Genomic DNA, 21,864 nt, shown 5'->3' with positions numbered 1-21,864 from the left:
ATTCTAAACCCTGCGCCTTTAAATTTATCTCATCAATCATCAAAATTGATTCACGTGTCAGCCGTAAAAGCTGGTTTATGTGACTAGAGAAAAATCTGAACAAGGTCTTTATTTACAACATAATCATAATGACAGATGATTTATAATGATGTATTTATGTATCTAAACAATAAGCATGTGACAGTATTTTTATGACATAATAATTATTGTGTTTAGAATCGATAATAAGGAACAAATCAACCGAAAAGAGCACAGTGAGAATCTGAGTAGGTAGTACGTTAATAATAATTTTCAGATCACAGATGAGATGTGGTGTATTTCCTCTGCCTACTCAAACTATTTAAATATATAACAGGGTGGAGGAAGACGAAAAGACCTGTGATTATTTTAATCTTGAGACGAAAAACGAGTTCATTTAGTTTCTATATTTATGATTTGTTCAAAATTCATTGTAAGTGACTGTGGATTTTTTAATTGTTTATTTGTGACAATGTTTAGCTTTGAAACAATTAAAATCTTAAAATAGGATGAGAAGAATAACGTATAGATAGCGTGCAGATATAGATAGATAATGTACTTTATTTATTATTTATTTTTAGTATTTATTTATACACTGAATCAGGCTTACCATGTGTCAACTGAGGTGAATTGGTGCATTGTTAATATGTTGGTGAGGTTCATACTGTTAGATGCTGGTCTGTATGCAGAGCAGAACATTTGGTTTGTTGTTGGATAAGGGTCTTTGTGAAAGACGAGTGTGTGACATGGAACCTAAAATAATTTGATGTGCAAAGTTTTATTGCATATTACTGTGGTTTATACTTCAAACCACTTCCACATGGCTGAAGTCGTTCCTCTTTTGGGGACCAACTCCTTCACCGTGGAGCAAGCAGCAACGTTACTTTCACTACTGTGTGTTTCTTTTGGCATTCTAATAACCATAATACACAGACTATCAAATGCAAATAATTGACACTGTTTTGAAATATTTTCTCTTTATATTGTCGTTATAATACTATCTTTTATATTTCTCATCACTGAAAAATAAGTTGTATGTCGTCATACTCCACTGTGACTCTTTTAGGTTATCATGTTATAGTTCATGCATCAGCTTCCATCTGTTGATGAGGACAATTGAGTTAAATGCTCCAGTTAAGAGGAGCGCTGTTTAATGCTTTGTTGTACAGTAAATTATTGATCAGGACGAGAATTAAACATAACTGTCATGTACAACAAAAAGCAAAGTAGGGTTGCAGTGGTGTACTGTGGTAAGAAAAGTTGAGTATGAGTAGTTCAATTTGCTTATCTGCAGTATTAAATCCTACTGTATTAGCATTTTTCTATAAAAATATTCAATTACTCCATTGAAAGTAATATTAATGATAATAATAACTGTGCCATACTGTTATCTTACTGTCAAGATCTCATACTGTTGTCCTGAGTCATTGTATTTGTGTTTCAGACTAATATTTCTATATTTTTAATATTTTTTCACTAACAGAAGATAGACAGTACTGAAAAATGCACCTGAACTTTAAATGTGACAACTTGCTCCCTAAACAGAATTACTGCACTTTATTTAATGCAGGCATAATTTATGTTTAAATATAATATATCAGTGTGTGATGGAGGGCCAGCATTTAACTGAGAAGAATAATCTTCTCTGTGATTATCTTAGAAGCAGTTTATCTCTCACCCTCGTCATGAAGAGCTTTTTTTTCTTCCTCGGGCTGTTGGTGAACTGTGATGGTGTCATCTAACCATAACCTTTAAAAATTCATTGTTTGTTGTTTGAGGTGTGAACAGCTGAACCTGTTCATCTCTGTGAGCTGATCATCTTGAGTGGATAGCGAGTAGTAATTTAAATAACTTAAAGCCGCATCAATTTTAACAACGAATCAAACCCCATGTTAAGTGAAAGAAGTCACTCACAATGATGAATCCTTAAAGGATTATCACTGGACTCTTTAGCTCCAGCTTTTTAGACCCTTTTAGCTTGTTGTTTTGGTTATATGTCTACAGCACCATATTAAAGTACACCTGATAAAAGCTTTTAGCTTTTAAACCAAGTTAAATCTAAATCTTCATGTATTGGTTTAAATGTGACGGGCCTCACTGTAACCATGATATGTAGATTATATTTCTGGACAGAAGTTGGGGTACACATTGACAGATTTTGTTTATAGCAGTGATGATGACAGAAATGAAGTGTTCTAAACAGTAATGAGGGGCGAATAGAAAAATGTAGATCCCTGTCTTCTAACGGAACAATATGAAAGATATTGTTCTGTTTTCCATGTGAACTAGTTTATCTATTTAGGAATGTGTGCACATAACTGGACTCGGATCAGTGAGTAAGCTGTCTGAACACTAAATACTCTCTGTGGGTTTGAGCGGCTGGAGTGTTTGTAGTCTTTCTCCAACAAGGACCAATTAGGATTAATGAGTCAGGAGGACAAACAACACAGAAATGTGTTGAGAAAACATGCTTATTGTTTCCCTGAAGACACCAGCAAAGGGCTCTAAAGCAGAGTTAATTTTCACCATGAATAACAAACGGGCTGAATCTCCTCTTATTACTGAGCATATAAGAGTATTAGCTTGACAAACATCTCCTGGAGGCAAAGCTGGCCCACAAGCACGAGTCACTTCACTGCAGAACTTTGTGTTCAAGAAAGAAAGTGTGATCCAAACTCTGGAACAGTGTACTTCAAGAGCCCTGCAATAAATAGTACACTTGTGAAGCTTATACTGCTTTTTGTTAAGATTGTGCTGGCGTCATAAACATATAATGCAGTTAGGATGTTGCATAGTCTTATTACCAACTTTGTATGGAACCCCAAAGTGGTCAATATTAAATAAATAATAGTAGTAGTCATTAACAGCAGCTAACATTAGCAGTTAACATCGGCTAACGTAAGTCATTAACACTAGCTAATATTAGCAGTTAACATTGGCCAACACCAGCTAACATTAGCAGGTAACATCAGCTAATGTAAGTCATTAACACCAGCTAACATTAGCAGTTAACATCGGCTAACGTAAGTCATTAACACCAGCTAACATTAACAGTTAACATCGGCTAACGTAAGTCATTAACACCAGATAACATTAGCAGTTAACATCGGCTAACGTAAGTCATTAACACCAGCTAACATTAGCAGTTAACATCGGCTAACGTAAGTCATTAACACCAGCTAACATTAGCAGTTAGCATCAGCTAACATTAGTTATTTAGTCATTAACAATTTCTACAATGAAAACTGATATGAACATAAAAATTATGAAACATTTACTGAATTATGTCTTTTGCATTTCATTTATAATGCACACTTTGGGGCACATTATATTTTATAACATCAGAAGTTAAAGTGTGACATTCTTGTGGTCCATAAGCAAATGTCCCATCATGTAAAGTGTGAAACATCCCCATGCCTGCATGCTAAACTTAGTCATCCCTGCAGAAATGCACATGATTTAATGTGTTCATAGTGCTTCATGGTGTTAGTGCGTCTGCTAACATCCCGGCCAGAAAATGCTATCAAGGAGGCAAAAAAAAGAACATTGTGGAGAAAAGCCTGCATATTTAAAACTGTCACGAGTTGGCACAAAACATAAGCCAACAGCAGCTTAAATCCTAAAAATATCTTTATGTGGACTTGATCTTAAGTAACCCGTTTGAGCTGAAGTGCAGTGTATATGAGTGCTCCTTTGTCTGCCTGGAGACTCTGGAACAATGTACAGTAACACAGGAAAAAGATTATCAGTTCTATTATTGTGAGGACGGAAGTTTGTATCCCCATCCGCCACACACAGCACAATGCTGGCTCAGTATAGAAACAAAGTCTGTGAGAACAAACACACACTTCTGCCAACACGACCAGAGCTGCTAAAGCAGCTTAGGAGCAGCCACCCATTCAGCACACTGTGGAACACAGTGCACAGAGCGCCGTCAGACATTGCTCTGCTGGCATGTCAGCCAGTTAGTGAATGGTAACATTAAAAACTACTAACATTTCTGCCTGACCTATATCTTTATAATTGATAATATGAGCTCTGTACAGATGGTACAGTTAGTGAATGGTAGATATGTTTCACATCAGTCTGTCTGACTTTCTACCTTCATAATTCATAATACAAGCTAAGGAGAAGATGCTTTTACAACTTGTACATACAGTGCTGGGCCAGTTTTTCATAACATCACCACATCACATGTATATTTTCATATATATTAGCACAGTTTGGGGTTTTTTTTTTTTGTTTTTAGGTTCAGGTTAGGTTAAAATATATGAATAAGATTTAGGTCACAATAAGTTATTTTGGTGAAGTTACACTTCCTAATTTTGTTAAAGCACACACAGGTTACTGTATTTTGAAACTCACTTGTGATCTGTGCAGTTTTTCTAAAGATAAAAAGTAGAATATTTCCTAGATAAGACAGGAAAAAATGACTCCAGTCCATGGTGGACTCATAAAAAGGAGCAGTGAGTTCATCTGAAGATTTTTTTCTCTTAGCTGTGAAGTGGTTTGGGTTTCACTTTCTAACAAGGCACCGTTTATGAAGGTGTCTGTAAGTCACTGAAGTGCAGTAATGACTGGCAGTAACAGAGGTTAGAGGTTTCCCACCTTCTTACAAGCCAATGGCAAAAGCAATCTGGAATTAGAAACATCATTAAAAAGATTTCTTATAAGACATATACAGGAAATGTGCAGATGTAAATAGTAAATTCACTTGTCACAGTAGCTTGTATACAGAAGATGGATCAGAAATGACTCATAAGTAAGTTCAGTTAAATTACCGTAAATAGTGTAACAGCTGTTGGAATGAAGGACCTGTGCTAGAGCTCCTTCTTACATGGTGGCAGCAGCAGTCTGTTGATGAAGGAGCTGTTTAAGATGACCACAGTCTCATGTGGCTTAAAAAACAGATTGGATGATCCAGATCTGCAACACTTGACCACAAACTAAGGGCCAGGGTTTGAAGAGATTTGTACAGCAAAGAGTTTGAAGTGTTTAGAGTGACCACGCTTAAAGATGAGGTACAAAAAAATTCATCATAGAGAGGGAGGAAGGTCAGGATCAGAATCAGAATTGCTTTATTGGCCAGGTGTGTGTACACACACCAGGAATTTGACTCCGGTTCACTGTGCTCTCAGTTGTACATACAGGTATAGACATACATTTAACAAGGAACATGACAAGGTAGGTGCAGATATGAACACAAAACTTAAGAAACATAAAACATAAAGAAGATAAAAATAAAGAAAATAACTATATACATATTTATATATATATATATAGAATTAGATATTATATATATATATATATATATATATATACATATGTGTGTGTGTGTGTGTCTATCTACAGTATAGACACTGACAGACATTTGTAGTGGGTAAAGGAATGGTGGGGGTGCAATGAAATGTGTTATCTACATGAGGTAGGTGGATATGACAGTATATACATATCTATGTACAACATGTGATAGTATCTAAACATGAAGATAAAAAGTTCATGACTGAATTATGTGTAACATATGAAACCTTTATAATAGATTATGTGTTATGAAGTGATACTGCTGCACACCCAGTTTTGAATTTAATAGTTTAATAAGATCAGGCAGAATCATTCTCATGCTTTTTCAGACTTTTCTCTGATCCTAGTCGTTTTTCTGAATATTTAGACCTCCTGAAATCATTTTAAGGAAATAATCGGAGAGAAAAAAAAATCGCTTTTTGATTCCAACTTGTGCACATGTGTCACGTTAAGTCCGGGCAGGTTGAGAAGCACAGATCAGATTGTTGCCTATGTTCGTCTGTGAAACACAAGAGAGGAACACAGTGCTGTGGGTTCACCTCTGCAGATGTGCGGTGACCTGCCTCACTAAGCCTGTTTCTGTTCACGTGTATATGCTCAGTGCTATCTACACTGTGTGTGTGTGTGTGTGTGTGTGTGTGTGTGTGTGTGTGTGAGAGAGTGTGTGAGAGAGAGTGTGTGTGTTTGTAAACAGGAAGTGTGAGGATGCATGCAGTCAGAGGACACAGAGCCATGGGATTTCCCACAGTGACAGAACTGCTCAGCTGAACGAGGCTTCCCGCGAGTGGGTGGTGTGTGTGTGTGTGTTTCCTTTTACATGGGTGGGCCCGTTTGTGGTCTGTGTAAACTCTGGACAGCTGATAAACAGCATGAGACCAGCAGAGAGTTGAGTTATTACAGTGAAATACTGTACAGTGTGTGTCGCGGCACACTGAGTTTAAGTTAAAGGCTTCACGTGACACATTTTGCACTAAAAATGTCGGCAGTCAGAACCAGCAAAGTGGACCAGACAGACTGTGAGACGTGTCAGTGTCAGTTGGTCCACATGTGTCGCGTTGGTCTGTGGCAGCCAGTGAAACAAATTAAAGTTCAGCAGTTGTCAGACTGCACAGCATCGTGAATCAGCTGCTGGAAACCACTCACTGCTGTTTAAAGCGCTCCAAGAGAAAAATAAAGTTAGCACATGAACCTCAACAGGGCTTACACAGCCTTCCATACTGACCCTCTAATATCGCTTTCATTTAAACTTTAATACGCTCCTGTGGAAGTGAACCACTCACAGCTGCCGTATGAAGCAGGAGACAGACAGCTGGTTCAAGCCTGAGCGAGGCCCTGAGCAAGAATTTAATTTCACCCCATCAAGCTACTGCCTTGTACGGTCCACACAGCAGCCTCATCTCTGCTCTACACGTAGAGTACTACATACACACACACACAGTGGCTTTATTGATACTGTCAGTCAGGACAGATGATGGAAACACGTGTGTGCAGAGCAGGATGTGGAAATGGCAGTTGTTGTATTTTCGAATGGATGAATATATATTATTAATATATTTATTATTAAAACATCAGTGAGATTGTAATTCTGTGGTCAATTACACACTATATTTTCCAGGGTGGTACGGGAATATTTTAGTCCTCTGATGTGTTAGTTTGTAAAACCTGTGATGTGATCATGCTTTTTATTGAGACTTTTATTGATCTGCACACTTTATGTTTTTTGTTGTTACCCATAGTTATCACCACAACACAGTGCTTAGTTTCATTCCTTTATGACGTGTTATTCACACCTTGTTTCTTAAGGTGAATTTGGAACATTCACGTTGGGGGTTGTGACTGAGTTCTGTGGAAAATAGATGAGTAAAAATGTGTGCACAAAATGTAAGTAAAGGTAAGCCCCAGGGTTTCTTGTGTTGATTGGAGGGGGTGTCTTCTCTCTTTGAACAGTGAGTCATACTCCATGATACCCACTACATATCAGATGCACGATGTCTGCTTAAACAATAGATGGAAATAATATTTCATATAGTAGTGGATGTATTCTGTTCAAATAAAATGTCCATCAATAGTTTGTGATTTACAACTTAAACTATGTACAAATGAGAAACAGCTATAGCTGTTTTTAGTATGAGAAGCAAAAAGAAGTGTTAAATATGATAAATAAAGTCGCTCATTTATCATGTAAAATTTCCAAGCAGCAACCTCTGTGACTCTCTAAGAAATGAAGTCTAGTGCCAAAAACTGCAGTTCCTCAAATGTCCACTTGAGGCTGGCTACAGAACGAGTCAGTCTCCATAAGTTCCCATGTTAAAATGTCCAACTTCACAGCAGAAATAAACATGTTCATGACAACTGTACTGAGGGTGAATCTTTATTCAACTTACCTGTTCCTCACTCACCTCAAATGATATTAAGGCTTCAAGTTATGTATAATTAACTGCGTGGCCGCTTTGATTGACAGGCAGGTTCTCTTACAGATGATCATTCACCTTGCCTCAGGTCCACTGACGAGCTATTTCTTTGCCCATTTTTAGATTAGCAGTAAGGCGCCAGAGGCAGGACTGACGTGATAGCAGCGACCACAGACACTAGAGTCTGAGCTTTACAGTCAGTTTTGGTTCTGGACACTTACTCATCATCTTTTTTTAAAGGTCCAGTGTGTAGAATTTAGTTGCATCTAGTGGACTAATCGCTACATTGCAATCTCCTCACATCACCCTCACCTTCCTAGTGTAAAGTAGAAACAACACTTTAAGGACCCTGTTCAGAGTCACAGTTTGGTTTGTCTGCTCTGGGCTTCTGTAGAAACATGGTGTTTCAAAATGGCAGCCTCCATGAAAGAGGACCCACTCCCACTGTAGATATAGAGGATAATTTTTAAGTAACAAAAATAGTCTTATTTTCAGGTGATTATACATGCATGAAAACATAGCTATGAATATTATATTCCATGTTTGCCTTATTCTGAAAATAAAGGCCCCCAGTCTTACACACTGCACCTTTAAGTAGCATCGAGCCACATCTTATAAAATGTGCCACATTCATTGTGGGATTGTTGTGACATTTTTTCTGACTTCATTTTCTGCAGAACTAAACGATAGATAAATGTACACACTGCACCATATACAGGAAGAAACAGGAAGTGACTTCAGATTCGGCCCTCTGTGTGTGTCAACACTTTCTTGTGAATATTTGTTATCGTTTCCAGAAGTTTCCCCTTTTTTAAATCAGCACTAATGCGCTATGATTGACGCAGAATAATATCAAGATAACATCAATTTGTCCGACTATCCACCCAAATTAGCATTTTGCATCTAATTAACCAAATGACTCACTGATAATAAGTATTGCTTTGCATTGTTTTCTGTGGAGGTCAGCAGTACGAGGTGTGTGTTTCATACACAGTACTGCAGCTACAGGCGAGGCACTCACTATTTGTAGGCCACACAGCGAACATGTATTATGTATAATTATGTATTGTTGCAAAGAGTCAGGGACTGTTGTTGACCACATGTAGATTTTATAGTGGTAATATTTAGAGAAAGCACTTTTTTTTTCCATAAACATGCTGAAACAGAGCACCTCTGTCCTCACTTTCTTTGGCTTCCTTTCAGTGTAAAGCGTTTCTTTCTCTCTCTTTTGTTTATTATGGTCACCTCTTGTGTTAGAGGCCGTACTGTAATGTAGTCAGTTTTAAACATTATGCGCTGCTGCTTTATGTATAGGTCTGAGCAGTGTTTGTTGCGTGGGCGTGTTGCTCGCTGCCTTGTCTGTTTCTCTTCCTGTCTCTGTGAGTCGAGCAGTTAACAGAGAGGACTCTCTACGGTTGGAAAACTTGCTTTCACATCTCCGTGGGCGAGAGCGAGCAAGCGGTTTTCTCACAATAAAATGCCTTTAAGATGACAGATTGACTCTGTATGTGTTAATTAGGTGACAAAATGTTTAGAGCATGTCACAGTACGTGTCTTACAAACTGTTGCTTAACAGACGTGATGTTTGCATGTTGTGTTTGACTGCTTAGTACGGCCGGCTCGAGGGGAAACCACTTCATCATGAAGGAAACCAGTACAGCTCTCTCAACAGTTTGTTCTCCATTTTCATTACTGACAAGCACAAATCATCATCAAGGGACATTTCTCTACAAAGACCTTTTATTCAGTCTCTCTCAGCCCACACTGCTCCATCTGCTCGCAGGTGGACAGCCTCTGAGTTCTTGCTGGGACTGTCAGGCAGTGAAACAGCTGTGGAGCATTGGTTTTATCATGGGGACGCAGGGAGTGGTAACCATCACAATTTAACAAACACACAGGGCCAGTGTTGGCCTTTTAATACTGGGGATCATTTTCATTCATCAGTTCATCCACCAATTATTCTGTACATTTATTTTGCTCTACAAAAATGCCCATTACTTTTCCTATGGTGACACATTCAGGTTTCGGACTAATATTCTAAAACCAAAGATGTTCAGTTTGTTCTCATAGAAAACAGAAAGACAAACTGGAGGTCAAACTTGTAAATCTGATTATCAGAATTGTTGCCAATTCATTTTCTGCTTATTGATTCATCATTTAATTGACAAACTAATGGCCTGTCTGTGTCATCCACCTATCAGACAATGGATGAGATGCAGTTTGACTCTCCTCTAGCAATGTACAAGCAGGTAGTACCTACCTTAAAGCTCTTGTTACATTCTAAGAACTGCACATAGACATAAATATGTAAAAACATAAATAACTTAGTATATGTGATATATCCACACAAGAAATGAATTTGTGCAGTGGGGAGAAAGACTTACAGAATGAAACTGCTTTCATGATATAAAATCAAAGGCAGAGAATAAGGATTCAGCTGCTAACTCAATGAATAAAATATGAAAAGTAGACTGTAGACTGTTTTTGTGTCCAGGCACCGGCATTAAAGGGCTAAATCCCCACAAAGAAAACGCAACAGCTGCTATCATCTTTACATTTGTTACATTAGCCACAGTGTTAAGGTAACTTGCAATTGAGCATGCAGGTAGCTAGCTTGAAGGGTTGCTGTTTCCCTATGAAGACATTTGTAATAGTAGGACCACTTCCTGTGAGCATAACGGTTTTGGTGTGTGTATTAGCCCACACTGCTGAAACCTGATTTTCTTATTGCCAAGAAACTACACTGACCAGTTTAGCATCAAAGCTAGCTCAATTTGCTTTGATGCTTCACGTATGTCACTATATAATGTACGTCACTACAGTCAGTCTGTCATTTTCTGCTCCATAATTTGCTGCTCCATGGTAAAAGTAGAGTTATCTTTGGGAAACAGGATTTGACCACCAGCCTTCTGACAAACTCAAAATGTGGCAATCAAAACTAGCACAAGAAGATGCTCACAACTTAGCTGAACTGGTGATTTTTGTCAGTCATATTATTGAAAATATGTCAGTGCTGCTCCGAGAGCCGGTTTCTGTACAAACGAGGATAAGTCAGATAAAGAACTGATGCTTCTGAGGATATTTCTGTTGACAGCTTGATTTTATGCTCCGACTGCGACAGCTTGAAGCTTGCAGAGTCGCGCTCGGTAGCATTAAGAGCCCGAGCAGAGTGTTCAAGGCCTGAAAGCGTCATCATGAGGACTGAGAGGGAGTGGTGAGTAGCTGCCCTTTGAGGCTTTTGGTGAGGCAGCTCTGCTCCCACCAGACCTAACTGATCACTCCCTGCTTTCATCAGCAGACCTCAGGGCCAGGCTGCTGCTGCTGGTGCCACCAGCTCTCTGAACAGACTACATTAGATTTTTTTCATGATTCAAACTGAAATTAGTTCTCTCTAAAAAGGCTCCTCGCTGTGTTTACAAGGGATCCTTCCCGAGTCCCCTTCTAAGCCTCTAATTGACATGTTTGACTCAGTGTAGGGCTCGCCTTATGAAACAACAACCCACAGCTATGGAAACCCTGAGAGGCAACAGCAGAAAAAAGGCAACGTGGGTTGACACGGGGAATCCAAATAGATATGTTTTGTCAGGGTTTTTTTCTCTTGTGGTTATTTTCAAGTCGTGATTCACAAATAGGTAGAAAGAGAGAAAAGATTCACGTTAAATTTAGGTACAACATGTTTGCAGTTGTAGTCTTATATGTAAAGAATACCCTACAAACACTGAACTGGAACTGAAATTACTGCACAGGGAAACGTAAGTAACCCCAAAAACATGCGAAGCAAAGGTCATTCATTTACAAAAAATCATCTATCGTGAACAAAAGAAGGAAACTACATCATTCTAAGGAGTAAAAAGGATATCTCGTCCTCTTCTGTTGATTTGGACCTTTCTTTTCCTCTCATGAATCCTCTAACTGTATTACCAAAATCCATCACACGAACCACCCACAGTTCATAGTTGCTAACAACTGCTCTTCTTTGTAGTCATCAAAGCTTTGAAGCTCATTCAAAGCAAAAAAGGCACCCAGAGTGAAGAACATGCGATAGACATGCATTGCACCACTGATCCTTAGATGACTTGTTTATTGAGGCTGGTTATGCAACACCACACGTCCCTGTGTCATATTGTCTCGTTGGTTACACCACATTTAGCAGCAGTAAGTGCAACACTAACAGTGGTACTCGCTCAGTCTCACACAGGGTTGTTGAGGAATTTTGGCTCAGTCCACCATATAAATCCACTTCAGCTCAGTGACATTTGTTTGCTCCCGAGCAGGAGTTGCTTGTACAAGCTCTGGATTTTTTTGGACTTTGCTGTTCCAAAAACTGTAAATTTCTTCTTCTTGAGCCATTCTGGTGGAGGATTTCTGATTGTTTTGGATGAATGTGATGCAGTTTTAGCCTGTGAACTCATGTGATTCTCAGGCAGAATCGCGAGGTGATTGAAAGTTATACAGGTCTTGATGCAGCAAAGCATCTGCAAACCCAAGACACCATTGCCATCAGATGCGAGGGTCTAACCGTGGAATGCACTGTTTGCTTTTCACCAGACATAACAGGGGCTGTGCCAGCCACAAATACCCAGTTGTGACTCATCTGTTCACTTCATTTCAGAAGTCCTGAAAGTCCTCCAAGTGTTTTTCACATATTTGACACCCAAAAAGTCTTGTTGGACGACATGTTCTGAAAATTTGGTTACAGTGACCTTTTAGTGCCATTTTCAGGCTGACAGGTGTCAGCACGTTTTTCTCTCGAGAGCTGCAAGAATTATCTTTCCACATGGTGTGATTTGGCAGCGTGTGTGGGTGGTGAGGGACTGGTCATACCTTGCGTCATTATGAAAATATATTTAAAGAATTTTCTGGAAACAGCACGTAATTGTTTGTCCATGCAGTTGCTCATTGCTGTCTCCATCTTTTTATCTTTAAAACTAAGAGCTCATCCAATCGAACCAGACTTCCAACTGTACTTCATCAAATGTTACAGCTGCCTAAAAGCTGAGTCACAGCTGACCCTTCACTAACCCCCGCCACCCTTAGTTACTGTTGTTGCTCCTGTCAAGCTTTCCATTCTATCAAGCACACGTGCATGTTTGGAAGAATAATGGTGGAAGATTTAGCACTTAGAATTTTGACCAATGACCAACAACTGATTTTGATCTGTTGCAAACAGATTTCATCATCTGGAGCTAACTAGCTAATGTTAGCTGTATGAGTTTGCTGAGTTGAACTTGAATGTTTTCAGCCAACTTGTTTTGAATGAGAACTCTGTAAAACTTCAAGTTCAATGGCTATACACTGATATCATGAATATATGATATCATGTATCAATGTGTCAAAATATATCAGTAAATTTACCCAGTAGGGGATCATGAAAGTCTTCTCTTATGCTAAAGACTGAGGCTAAAGCTAACTGGTCCCAGTAAAAACTCTATTGATCAACTCGTGACATTTAATTCAGAGTGTAATCTGTAGTAAATATGGACAGCTGTATTTGTTCTGATTACATTACTTATGATCGAAAACTAGCGAGTTGACACTTTACTAACAGCCAAACATCAAGCAAGGTCACCAGCAAATATTACTGACTAGTCCAACAGCAGTCAGCCCAGCTCAGCGTCTGTCTTTCAGACTTTTATTTCACCAAGCTCTCACCAACCACTAAAAGTCAGTCCCAGATTTACTCTTCTCTGGCAGCTTCCTGCTCAGTCACTCTCTCCCTTTTCTCTTCTTAGCTTCCTCCATCTATAACCTCCTCATTCTCTTCTCCTCTGTCATTATGCCCATAGAGGCTGCTGAGCCTGGTTACATTGCTCGCTTGCCTAGCTCCAGTTCTGGCACAACACTATATCCCATCCCCATCAGCATTCCCCAGAAAATGCCTGCTAACCCCCTCTTCTTCCCTGTTGTCCAAGTCACCTGTGGTACAAACATTAACACTCCCATGGTGCTCTGAGCTAACCGTTATGACAGCAAACAACAAACTGAGCTAACGTCAGCTAACAGCAGCAGTTTACTTCACTGTCCTTCAGGAAACTCTGTAAATCACAGAAAGTTGAGGTGAAGCAGCCAGAGGACAACCAGTAAAAACCAGAAAACATTTTCTCCATAAAATATGATCCAGTTTCACCAGAATCAGTCAAATAGTTGGTGGTGTGTGACTGCAAAGCGTTACATAATTCTCGCAGTTGATAATTCTCGCGTACCCAGAACGCAAGTTACATAGCACAGAAACAGACATACAAATGACAGAGACACCATTCACTTGATTAAAAGTGTAACATCAAAATGATTTAAAAATAGTTATTAGTTATTTTATGGTAGAAAAGTTACACAATGTTGCTTAAAAGTCACTGATTCATCTGTACACTTCCTTTTTCTGATGAATTGTCAGGACAAACTAGGAAACAGGAAAAATATCATCAGCTTACAGCGATGACTGACTAATAACTGGTACCCACGTCAAATTCATTGACGCTTGTTTCGTGATACATCCACATAGTTATACATAATATGATGTGTTAATGCGATTCAGGAACGTCCTGTCACCTTTAACCAGTGTACGTGACTATATGTGTCTGTATCTCATGTTTCTTAAAGTGAAATGACAGTTTAGTATTTGCAGTAAGTGACACTGACTAACATGGTGACAAACCGAATGACACGTGTTTCAGGACGCACTTCTCCTTTCCAATTATTCTCATGGTTATGAAAGCCGGCTGTGTTTCAGTCATTAATGCTAAATGTTACCCAGGTGTTAGTGTGTGGCAAAGCTTTCCCATCTCTCTGGCTTGATTTACTGTTTGGTGGCGTGTGTGTGTGTGTGTGCGTGTGTATGGGTGTGTGTTAAAGTGGTTCAAGGCTCGCTCTTCCTCCATCCTGATTCTCTCTTACACACACATATGCATTGGTATGTAGGTCTACACCTGTGGGACACAGCAGCTTCATAAAAACCCAATCAGCCTGCTCGCACACAGTAAAGCTGTCTCTGATGTCTCTGCTGTGGTCACAACTGCTGCTTACTGAGCTCACTGTGGTGGAGATGCATTCAGTGTGGAGTGTGGGTGTGCTTTTTTTCTCAGTACACATGATTTGTGTGTTCATGTATACAGACCAGTTATGCTTTGACTTCCCAATACCAGTACTTGCCCTCTGCTGATGTTGATGTTGTTATTGTTGATTGTGATGCTGTTGATTTTGATGTTGTTGTTGTTGTTGTTGTTGTTGTTGTTGTTGTTGATTTTGATGCTGTTGATTTGGATGTTGTTGATATTGTTGTTGTTGATTTTGATTTTGTTGTTGTTGATTTTGATGTTGTTGATGTTGTTGTTGATTTTGATGCTGTTGTTGTTGTTGTTGTTGTTGATTCTGATGCTGTTAATTTTGTTGTTGTTGTTGTTGTTGTGGGCGGTTGGCACTAAGGGGAAGAAGAATTCCAAAACAAACCCTGTTATCAGGCAGCAGTAGCTCATTCTGTACGGATTTGGCTTGGGGAACTGGAGGGTGGCCAGTTCAGGTCTAGCACATATCACAGTATGGAGCATGGAATGGTAGCTGGAGAGGTGCCAGTCCACCTCTTGCTGAGGTGCCCTTGAGCAAGGCACAAAACCCTAACGGCTCCCAGGGTGCTGCTATGTGGCTGCCTATCACTTCACCACATGCAAATGTGGAGAACATGTCTAATAGTCCGTGTGTGTGTGTGTGTGTGTGTGTACATAAGCATTAGGATGAAGCAAAAAGTTGCCTCCACATTCAGGAGACAGAGAACCATTAGCATTCATTTCTTTCTGTCCACCTGATGAATTTAACTCCTAATATTCTCTTTTAGCTCCACCTAATCCTAAAACAGAAATCTGTCCTGTTAGCTGCTAAATGTTAAGCTAACGTTGTCAGTCTGCTGTTTGCTGCTGGGCACAAAACATAAAGTGAGTTTTTATAGTGAGTTCTTATATTTTTTAGCGAGCTAGATAGCTGAAAAAACAATGAGTAGGACTCAGAGAGAAAATTTGCTGGGTGATAATTTTCTGTGGCCTGTAAATGGCATTTTTCACATTATATTTATATCGATAATCCAGATTAAAATGTTAAAATACTAAAAAACTGTTTTAATAATGTATTAAATAGCAACACTCATATTGTTATGACAGTATGCATCATGTTTTCTCCCTGATGGTGAAAACACTGTATGCTTGAGCTTCAACAGTCACAATATAAGCAGTATTTTCAATCCAAGCATTTTAGGAGCCACCTTCAAAGACCTGTAATAATCTAATACACTGTCAGCATGCAGTCTTTAATGCACACACACACACACACCTCTGTGTAGCACCTCCACCCATCCCATCCCATAGGAACAACATCTCATGCCGTGTGAGGAAGCGTCTTGCTCCCCAGAGATGAAAACCACATTAGTATGTACAAGCTCTTATCTTCTGAGTGGCAGCTAATTAGATTGTGTGGCTCTAATATGAATAATCCGATCTCCCGTTCCATCTCCTGCTTATCAGCCGAGCCCTCAGGTGTTTGCTGAGGTAAGGGCGGAGACAATAAACGGATTAATCACTATTCTTTCTTTAAAGCCGTTCTTTAATCTCTGTTAATGCCTTGCACAGAAACTCTTTTGTTTGATGTAATCAGGATTTAAACAGCTTCATTCAAAGCTCTTTGAAGAAAACTGTTAGTTCAGCATTCACACGCTTTTATGTGAAAAACACTGTATTTGTCTGTGTGACAGACTGACAGTTATTCAGATAGCAAACACAGAGTTAAGAGCAGAAAAGACAAGACAGACTTTACTGATCAACGCCGAAGAAATTGACTTATTACAACATGAGCTGTTGTAATATTCAGTTCGATTCAATTCAATTTATATAGCGCCAAATCATAACAGAAGTTATCACATGACATTTTGGATATAGAGCAGGTCTAGATCATTTAGTACTCTTTATAATATTATTTACAGAGACCAACAATTCCCACCATGAGCAGGCACTTGGCGACAGTGTCAAGGAAAAACTTCCTTTTAAGAGGCAGACACCTTGAGCAGATCCCGGCTCATGGTGGGCAGACATCTGTTGCAACCAAAAAGAATGGACAGCGAGAATGGTAGCGACATCTCCGTAGGTGTTGATGCTCAGAAAAAGCAGTTCTAGCTTCTGCCATCTTGGCTATCTATCTTGGCTATGCCTGGTTGCTCAAACAAGCCATCTGTAAAGGTACCTACCTGTCAATCAAAGCGGCCACACTGTTAATTTATATTATATATAATATATTATAATATATATTATTATATAAAAAATTTACCCTCGGGGGAAATTAGCTATAGAGACCAAAACTGTTTTTTGTACCAGGCTGTAAACATGTTTATTTCTGCTGTGAAGTTGGACATTTTAACATGGAGACTGAAGTGAAATGTTTATGAGGGTATATGTATAGACTGTGATATGTAAAAGTGAAACAGTGCTACGTTATGTCATGCTGTCTTTGAAGAGTCTGACACGCAGTTGTGAGGCTCTTTACTGAAGAAATAACACCTCAAATGTGTGAAAGACTCTTTGACAGCTGAGACCTCAGTGATGGTCGGTGATGGGCTTTACAAAGGAGAAAATGTGAATGTCTTCCCACACATGAGAAGTATCTTCCACGCTGGTGCTTACAAGGAACTGACGCTCCCCCTGACTTGTGATCCATATTGTTCAGCCCCCACACGTTGTTAGTCAGCCCCACTTGGTCTCAGTTACAGTTACTCACTGCACTTTGAGATCAAAAGGTGGGAGTGGAAACAATGATAAAAAATATTCTGTATTAATAAAAGCGTAGTTACGTCAAAATGGGTTTTTAGTGGAAAACTAAACTAAACTAAAAGTTTTATAACTAGTGGGACAGAAAGATATTATATTTAAAAGTTTTGCCTGAGGAAAGGTTGTAGTTGTTGTTGCATAAATCATAGGTGTATCTGTAAACATGCAATCACATGTTCTGACAATACCACCAGATACATGTTGAAGCACAAAAGGTTTGGCAATACAGTCAAAAAATGTCATATGTAGTCATAATAAGTATTCATTTATTTATTGATGTGTCTGTATGCTAATTAAAGGGCGGCTCTAAAGCAGCCTGAAGCAGGATTGGTCAGTTGTGGAATCCTGTGCTACAAACAAGACAGAAGCATCTACATTGGAAATAGAAATACGTAAATAAATAAATACATGTAAATATACAGAAATTGCATTTTTCATTACCAAAATGTTAATGTAAATATTTTTCATGATTTATTTAATTTATGTATTTAATTATTTATTTCAGGGTGTGTTCATTTATACCCATGCGTACTTATTTATACATACATTATACATTTTTCTGTCCTCCATATACAATGACATTATCATATCAAATGCCATGGCACATGCATATTTGTGCACGGTAAAAACTAAAATACAGTCAGTCAAACAGAGCGTGAACACACAACCATGTTAAAATGTGGATTCTAAAATTCACGTCATTATGTGGCACAAAAATACCTTCATGTGTATTAATTATTAAAATGTCATTTCAGTAACATTATTCAGTAGCTTCACAAAATGTTGGTACATGTAAAGGGGTAATGTTAATTATTGATTTACAACAACTATTTTCAGAGAGAAGAAGCTCAGATAAACCGACTGTACGCTACAGCAACAAATAACGCAAGTTAGCGGCTAGCTGGTTAGCATAGCATAGCATTTAGCAGCTAAAGATTTCCCTCCATGAGTCTGTGAGAACTGAAACAGAGTTAGAAAGAATATTGGACCTAATTAATCAGACGGACATAATAAGATCTATTATCTTTTATGTAATCATTTTGTTCACCTTTACAAGGTGATGATATTTCAGTCCCCATGGTTAAAATGAACGAGTGCAGCCATAAAATGAATTCTTACAAATGGATTTTTCTATCGATCAGTGCCTGAAGTAAAATAATGTAGTGAAGTTGAATAAATCACATTATTAGAGTGAAAGTTTAGAAGTATTACAGTGAGAGGTTTAAGCTTTTTAAAAGCTTTAGCAGTAATTTTAGCTCTGACAGGAAATGTACTTTGTTCCTGCCAAATGCAGTGTCCTCACTGGTGAGAGAGAAAATACATTTCCGTTTGACATCGTAATGTTTCTTTCTGTGTGACTTGACAGATGCTGAATTTCTCTTTAGATATTCATCCAGTCGAACCAGGAAAACATTGAATAATTCAGCTGTTTTTTTTTTTGGTGTTTCTTTTTCCAGGTTTTGTTTGTACCCGACTCCAGTGGCAGTTCTGTTCAGTCAACAACTTTTTCCACATTATTTCCTTTTGCCTTTTGAGCCCTTGCTTGCATCTCTAACTGTTTACAGAGTCAGAGTTTCCACCTACAGTAGGTGTTGTGGATGCAGAACAGAAAGTCCTTCTTTTATTTACCATCTGCTGCCAGAAAAGTGCTGAGGATACAAACTGCTGTAACAAAATCAGTGTGCCGCTCGGCTCATTCACACAGAGCTGACAGAGTCATTCAGTCTGATTACAGATCAGTAACCTGAAGGTGAACATTGTCAGCATTGCTGAGGACATCATTTTGTTGCTCTCTCTTGCAGACTGAAGGCTCTGGTATCAACAGGAGGTCGGAGTGTGCAAGCAGCATGTGACTGGTAAGTTAAAACAACAATTGTGTACTGTATAGAGAACATTCACATGTACACAAGTGAGAGGAGGAAATGTGTCTTATACTGCCCTCTGCTGTACAAAGGAGTTGTTTCCAACACAATAGACACGTCCTGTCTCCATATAATTAATTGGAATAAATGGATCTAATTTATAACCCCAATCTGAGCATTACTTAAGTCTGTCCTCAGAGCACCTCTGTCTTTCCTCAGGCTGTTTTCCCATGTCGATGACCCGTTCCTGGATGACCCTTTGCCCAGGGAGTTTGTCCTCTACCTGCGACCCAGTGGACCTCTACAGAACCAGCTTTCCCACTTCTGGCAACAGAGTCGGGTCACGTGTGGCAAAAACAAAGCCCACAACATCTTTCCCCACATCACCCTCTGCCAGTTCTTCATGGTGAGCGTCGAGAGTTGAACCAATGCTGGTTAAAGGTTGCACTCAGCTGGTTGCATGATTCTTGATTGTTGTGTTTGAAGCCTGTCAGACCTCCATTTCATTATGTAAATGTGGTGGCATAATCTCTTCTAGTCATACCAAATGTTCACTAGTTAGTGGATTTCTTCTTTGCCTTTGATGACACATTGCTGCACTCATTTGTACATTACTGCCACCAAATGTCAATCAGAGCAAGTGTGAATTTCAATTAAATGCAGTTTTATTTATATAGCACCACATTATAACAGAAGTTATCTCAGGACACTTTTCATACAGAGCAGCTCGAGACATTACTTGCGTACTTACATGTGCCTCCTTGTGCGCTACACAAACCAAACAGCAAGCCACTGCTTAAAACACTACTTTATAGCCAGCAGAAGTGCGACCAAGTAAGTCTCAAGCCTCAAGTATAAAACATGTACGTTAATTGGTGACATCACTCACATTTTATGAAGTGACCTCCCCACATATCCAAAAATGGTCAAAGACATGGAGCAAGGATAGAGCTGAGGCAGGCTGCATGAAACCTGGATAGTCAAGCGAGTTACTTGTGACGTTACCCACCTGTCAGTCAAAGTGGCCACAAACAGTTTTTTGTACCAGGCTGTAAACATGTTTATTTCTGCTGTGAACTTGGACATTTTAACATGGGGGCTTATGAAGACTGACTTGTTCTGGAACCAGCCTCAAGTGGACGTTTGAGGAACTGCAGTTTTTGCCACTTTCACGCTTGCTTCCCTTCACAGACACGGAGGTTGTTATTTGATTAAAATATGAAACATTAAGTTGCGTGTTTACTTAGGAAAGGATATACTTGGGTTTGATGGAAAGTATGAAGTATTTACGTCACTGGTTGCAAGTAGATTTTATTTAGTCAAGTTAATTCTCAAGTCATCAAATTTGTGACTCAAGTCTAAGTCATGTGAGTCCACACATCTGGCTACTGGTGGTCAGAAACTCCACAGGGAACCTTTAACATGTTGTTATTTCATGTGGACACCTTCTATCTTTACCTTATCATTAATGATGATAGAAATTTTACGATACTGACTGTGAGGAGAGTGGGCGAGTCACAATGGTCTACGATAGTTTTGAACGGCTTCACACTCACTGCTTTTCTCAGCAGTGTCACTTCTTCCTCTTACTTCCTCCTCCAAACATCACCCAAATCATTGTGGTGTTTTCTATAAATGTCCTGTCACTACCGCTGAATGACAAAGATACGTTATTTGAACAGAAAGACAAACAATTGAACTGCATCTCCCTTCCTGCTTCCAAACAGTGTGCAGACCACAAAGCAGAAGCTCTAGGCGAGGCCCTCCTGGCCACTGTCCAGCAGTGGCGGGGTCGATTTCCCAGCCCGCTGCCTCTAGAGCTCTACACATCCTCCAACTTCATCGGCCTTTTCGTGGAGGAGCAGGTGGCCGACATCCTCAAGCAGTTCGCGGCTGACTTCGCGACAGAAGCCGCCAGGAAGGCAGGTAGGAACCACAGCCGACGCTTCATTATAATCGCTGTGTAACGTGTGGTGACCAGCTTTCTGTTCCAGCAGCGGCAGTAAATGATTGGTCAAGACGCCGGTCATGTTGGGTTATTCCAGCACTCACTCAGTTTGTCATGTGTGACTCTTTTTAAGCACAGGCGATAAATGAGGCTGACAGCCAAACCATATTTCAGACAGCTAAGTGCCAAATCAGATTAGAGCAGTGGCGTCAGTGCTAACGCTCTGCCACTTTTCTGTTTCACGGTAGAGAGACAGATTAGAGCGAGTCAACAAAATCTGATGTGGAGCGTTTCTCCTCTCTGACGCTCTGCTGACACTCTGCACTATGTCAAACTCCAGAAGTCCATGTGGAGCCACATAAGAAGCAGCTCCACGTAACTCTGGCCTACAACTTCCCCACGAATCACCTCCCATCACTGGAGAAACTGGCCAAGGGCATCGAAGTCAAGCTCGGCTGTGACTGGCTCGCGGTCCTGTTCTCCCGGGACATTCGATTTGCAAACCACGAGGTATGATTAATGTGGTT

The 21,864-nt window shown here is 39.5% G+C and overlaps 1 protein-coding gene across 1 annotated transcript in view; it reads left to right on the top strand.

Moving 5' to 3' along the window:
* Positions 1-21,864, top strand: part of LOC104926453 (ubiquitin-associated and SH3 domain-containing protein B) — a 41,968-nt gene that overhangs the window by 13,827 nt on the left and 6,277 nt on the right. The window contains exons 2-5 of the mRNA XM_010740310.3: positions 19,330-19,383; positions 19,609-19,795; positions 21,117-21,315; positions 21,678-21,847. Of these exons, the coding sequence (XP_010738612.1) occupies positions 19,330-19,383; positions 19,609-19,795; positions 21,117-21,315; positions 21,678-21,847 (610 nt within the window). The remainder of the gene's footprint in view (positions 1-19,329; positions 19,384-19,608; positions 19,796-21,116; positions 21,316-21,677; positions 21,848-21,864) is intronic.

The sequence above is a fragment of the Larimichthys crocea genome, chromosome VII, assembly GCF_000972845.2.
Source record: "Larimichthys crocea isolate SSNF chromosome VII, L_crocea_2.0, whole genome shotgun sequence".
Taxonomy (NCBI): domain Eukaryota; kingdom Metazoa; phylum Chordata; class Actinopteri; family Sciaenidae; genus Larimichthys; species Larimichthys crocea.
The sequence above is the reverse complement of the archived record's forward strand: the minus strand, read 5'-3'. Positions and strand labels throughout refer to the sequence as shown.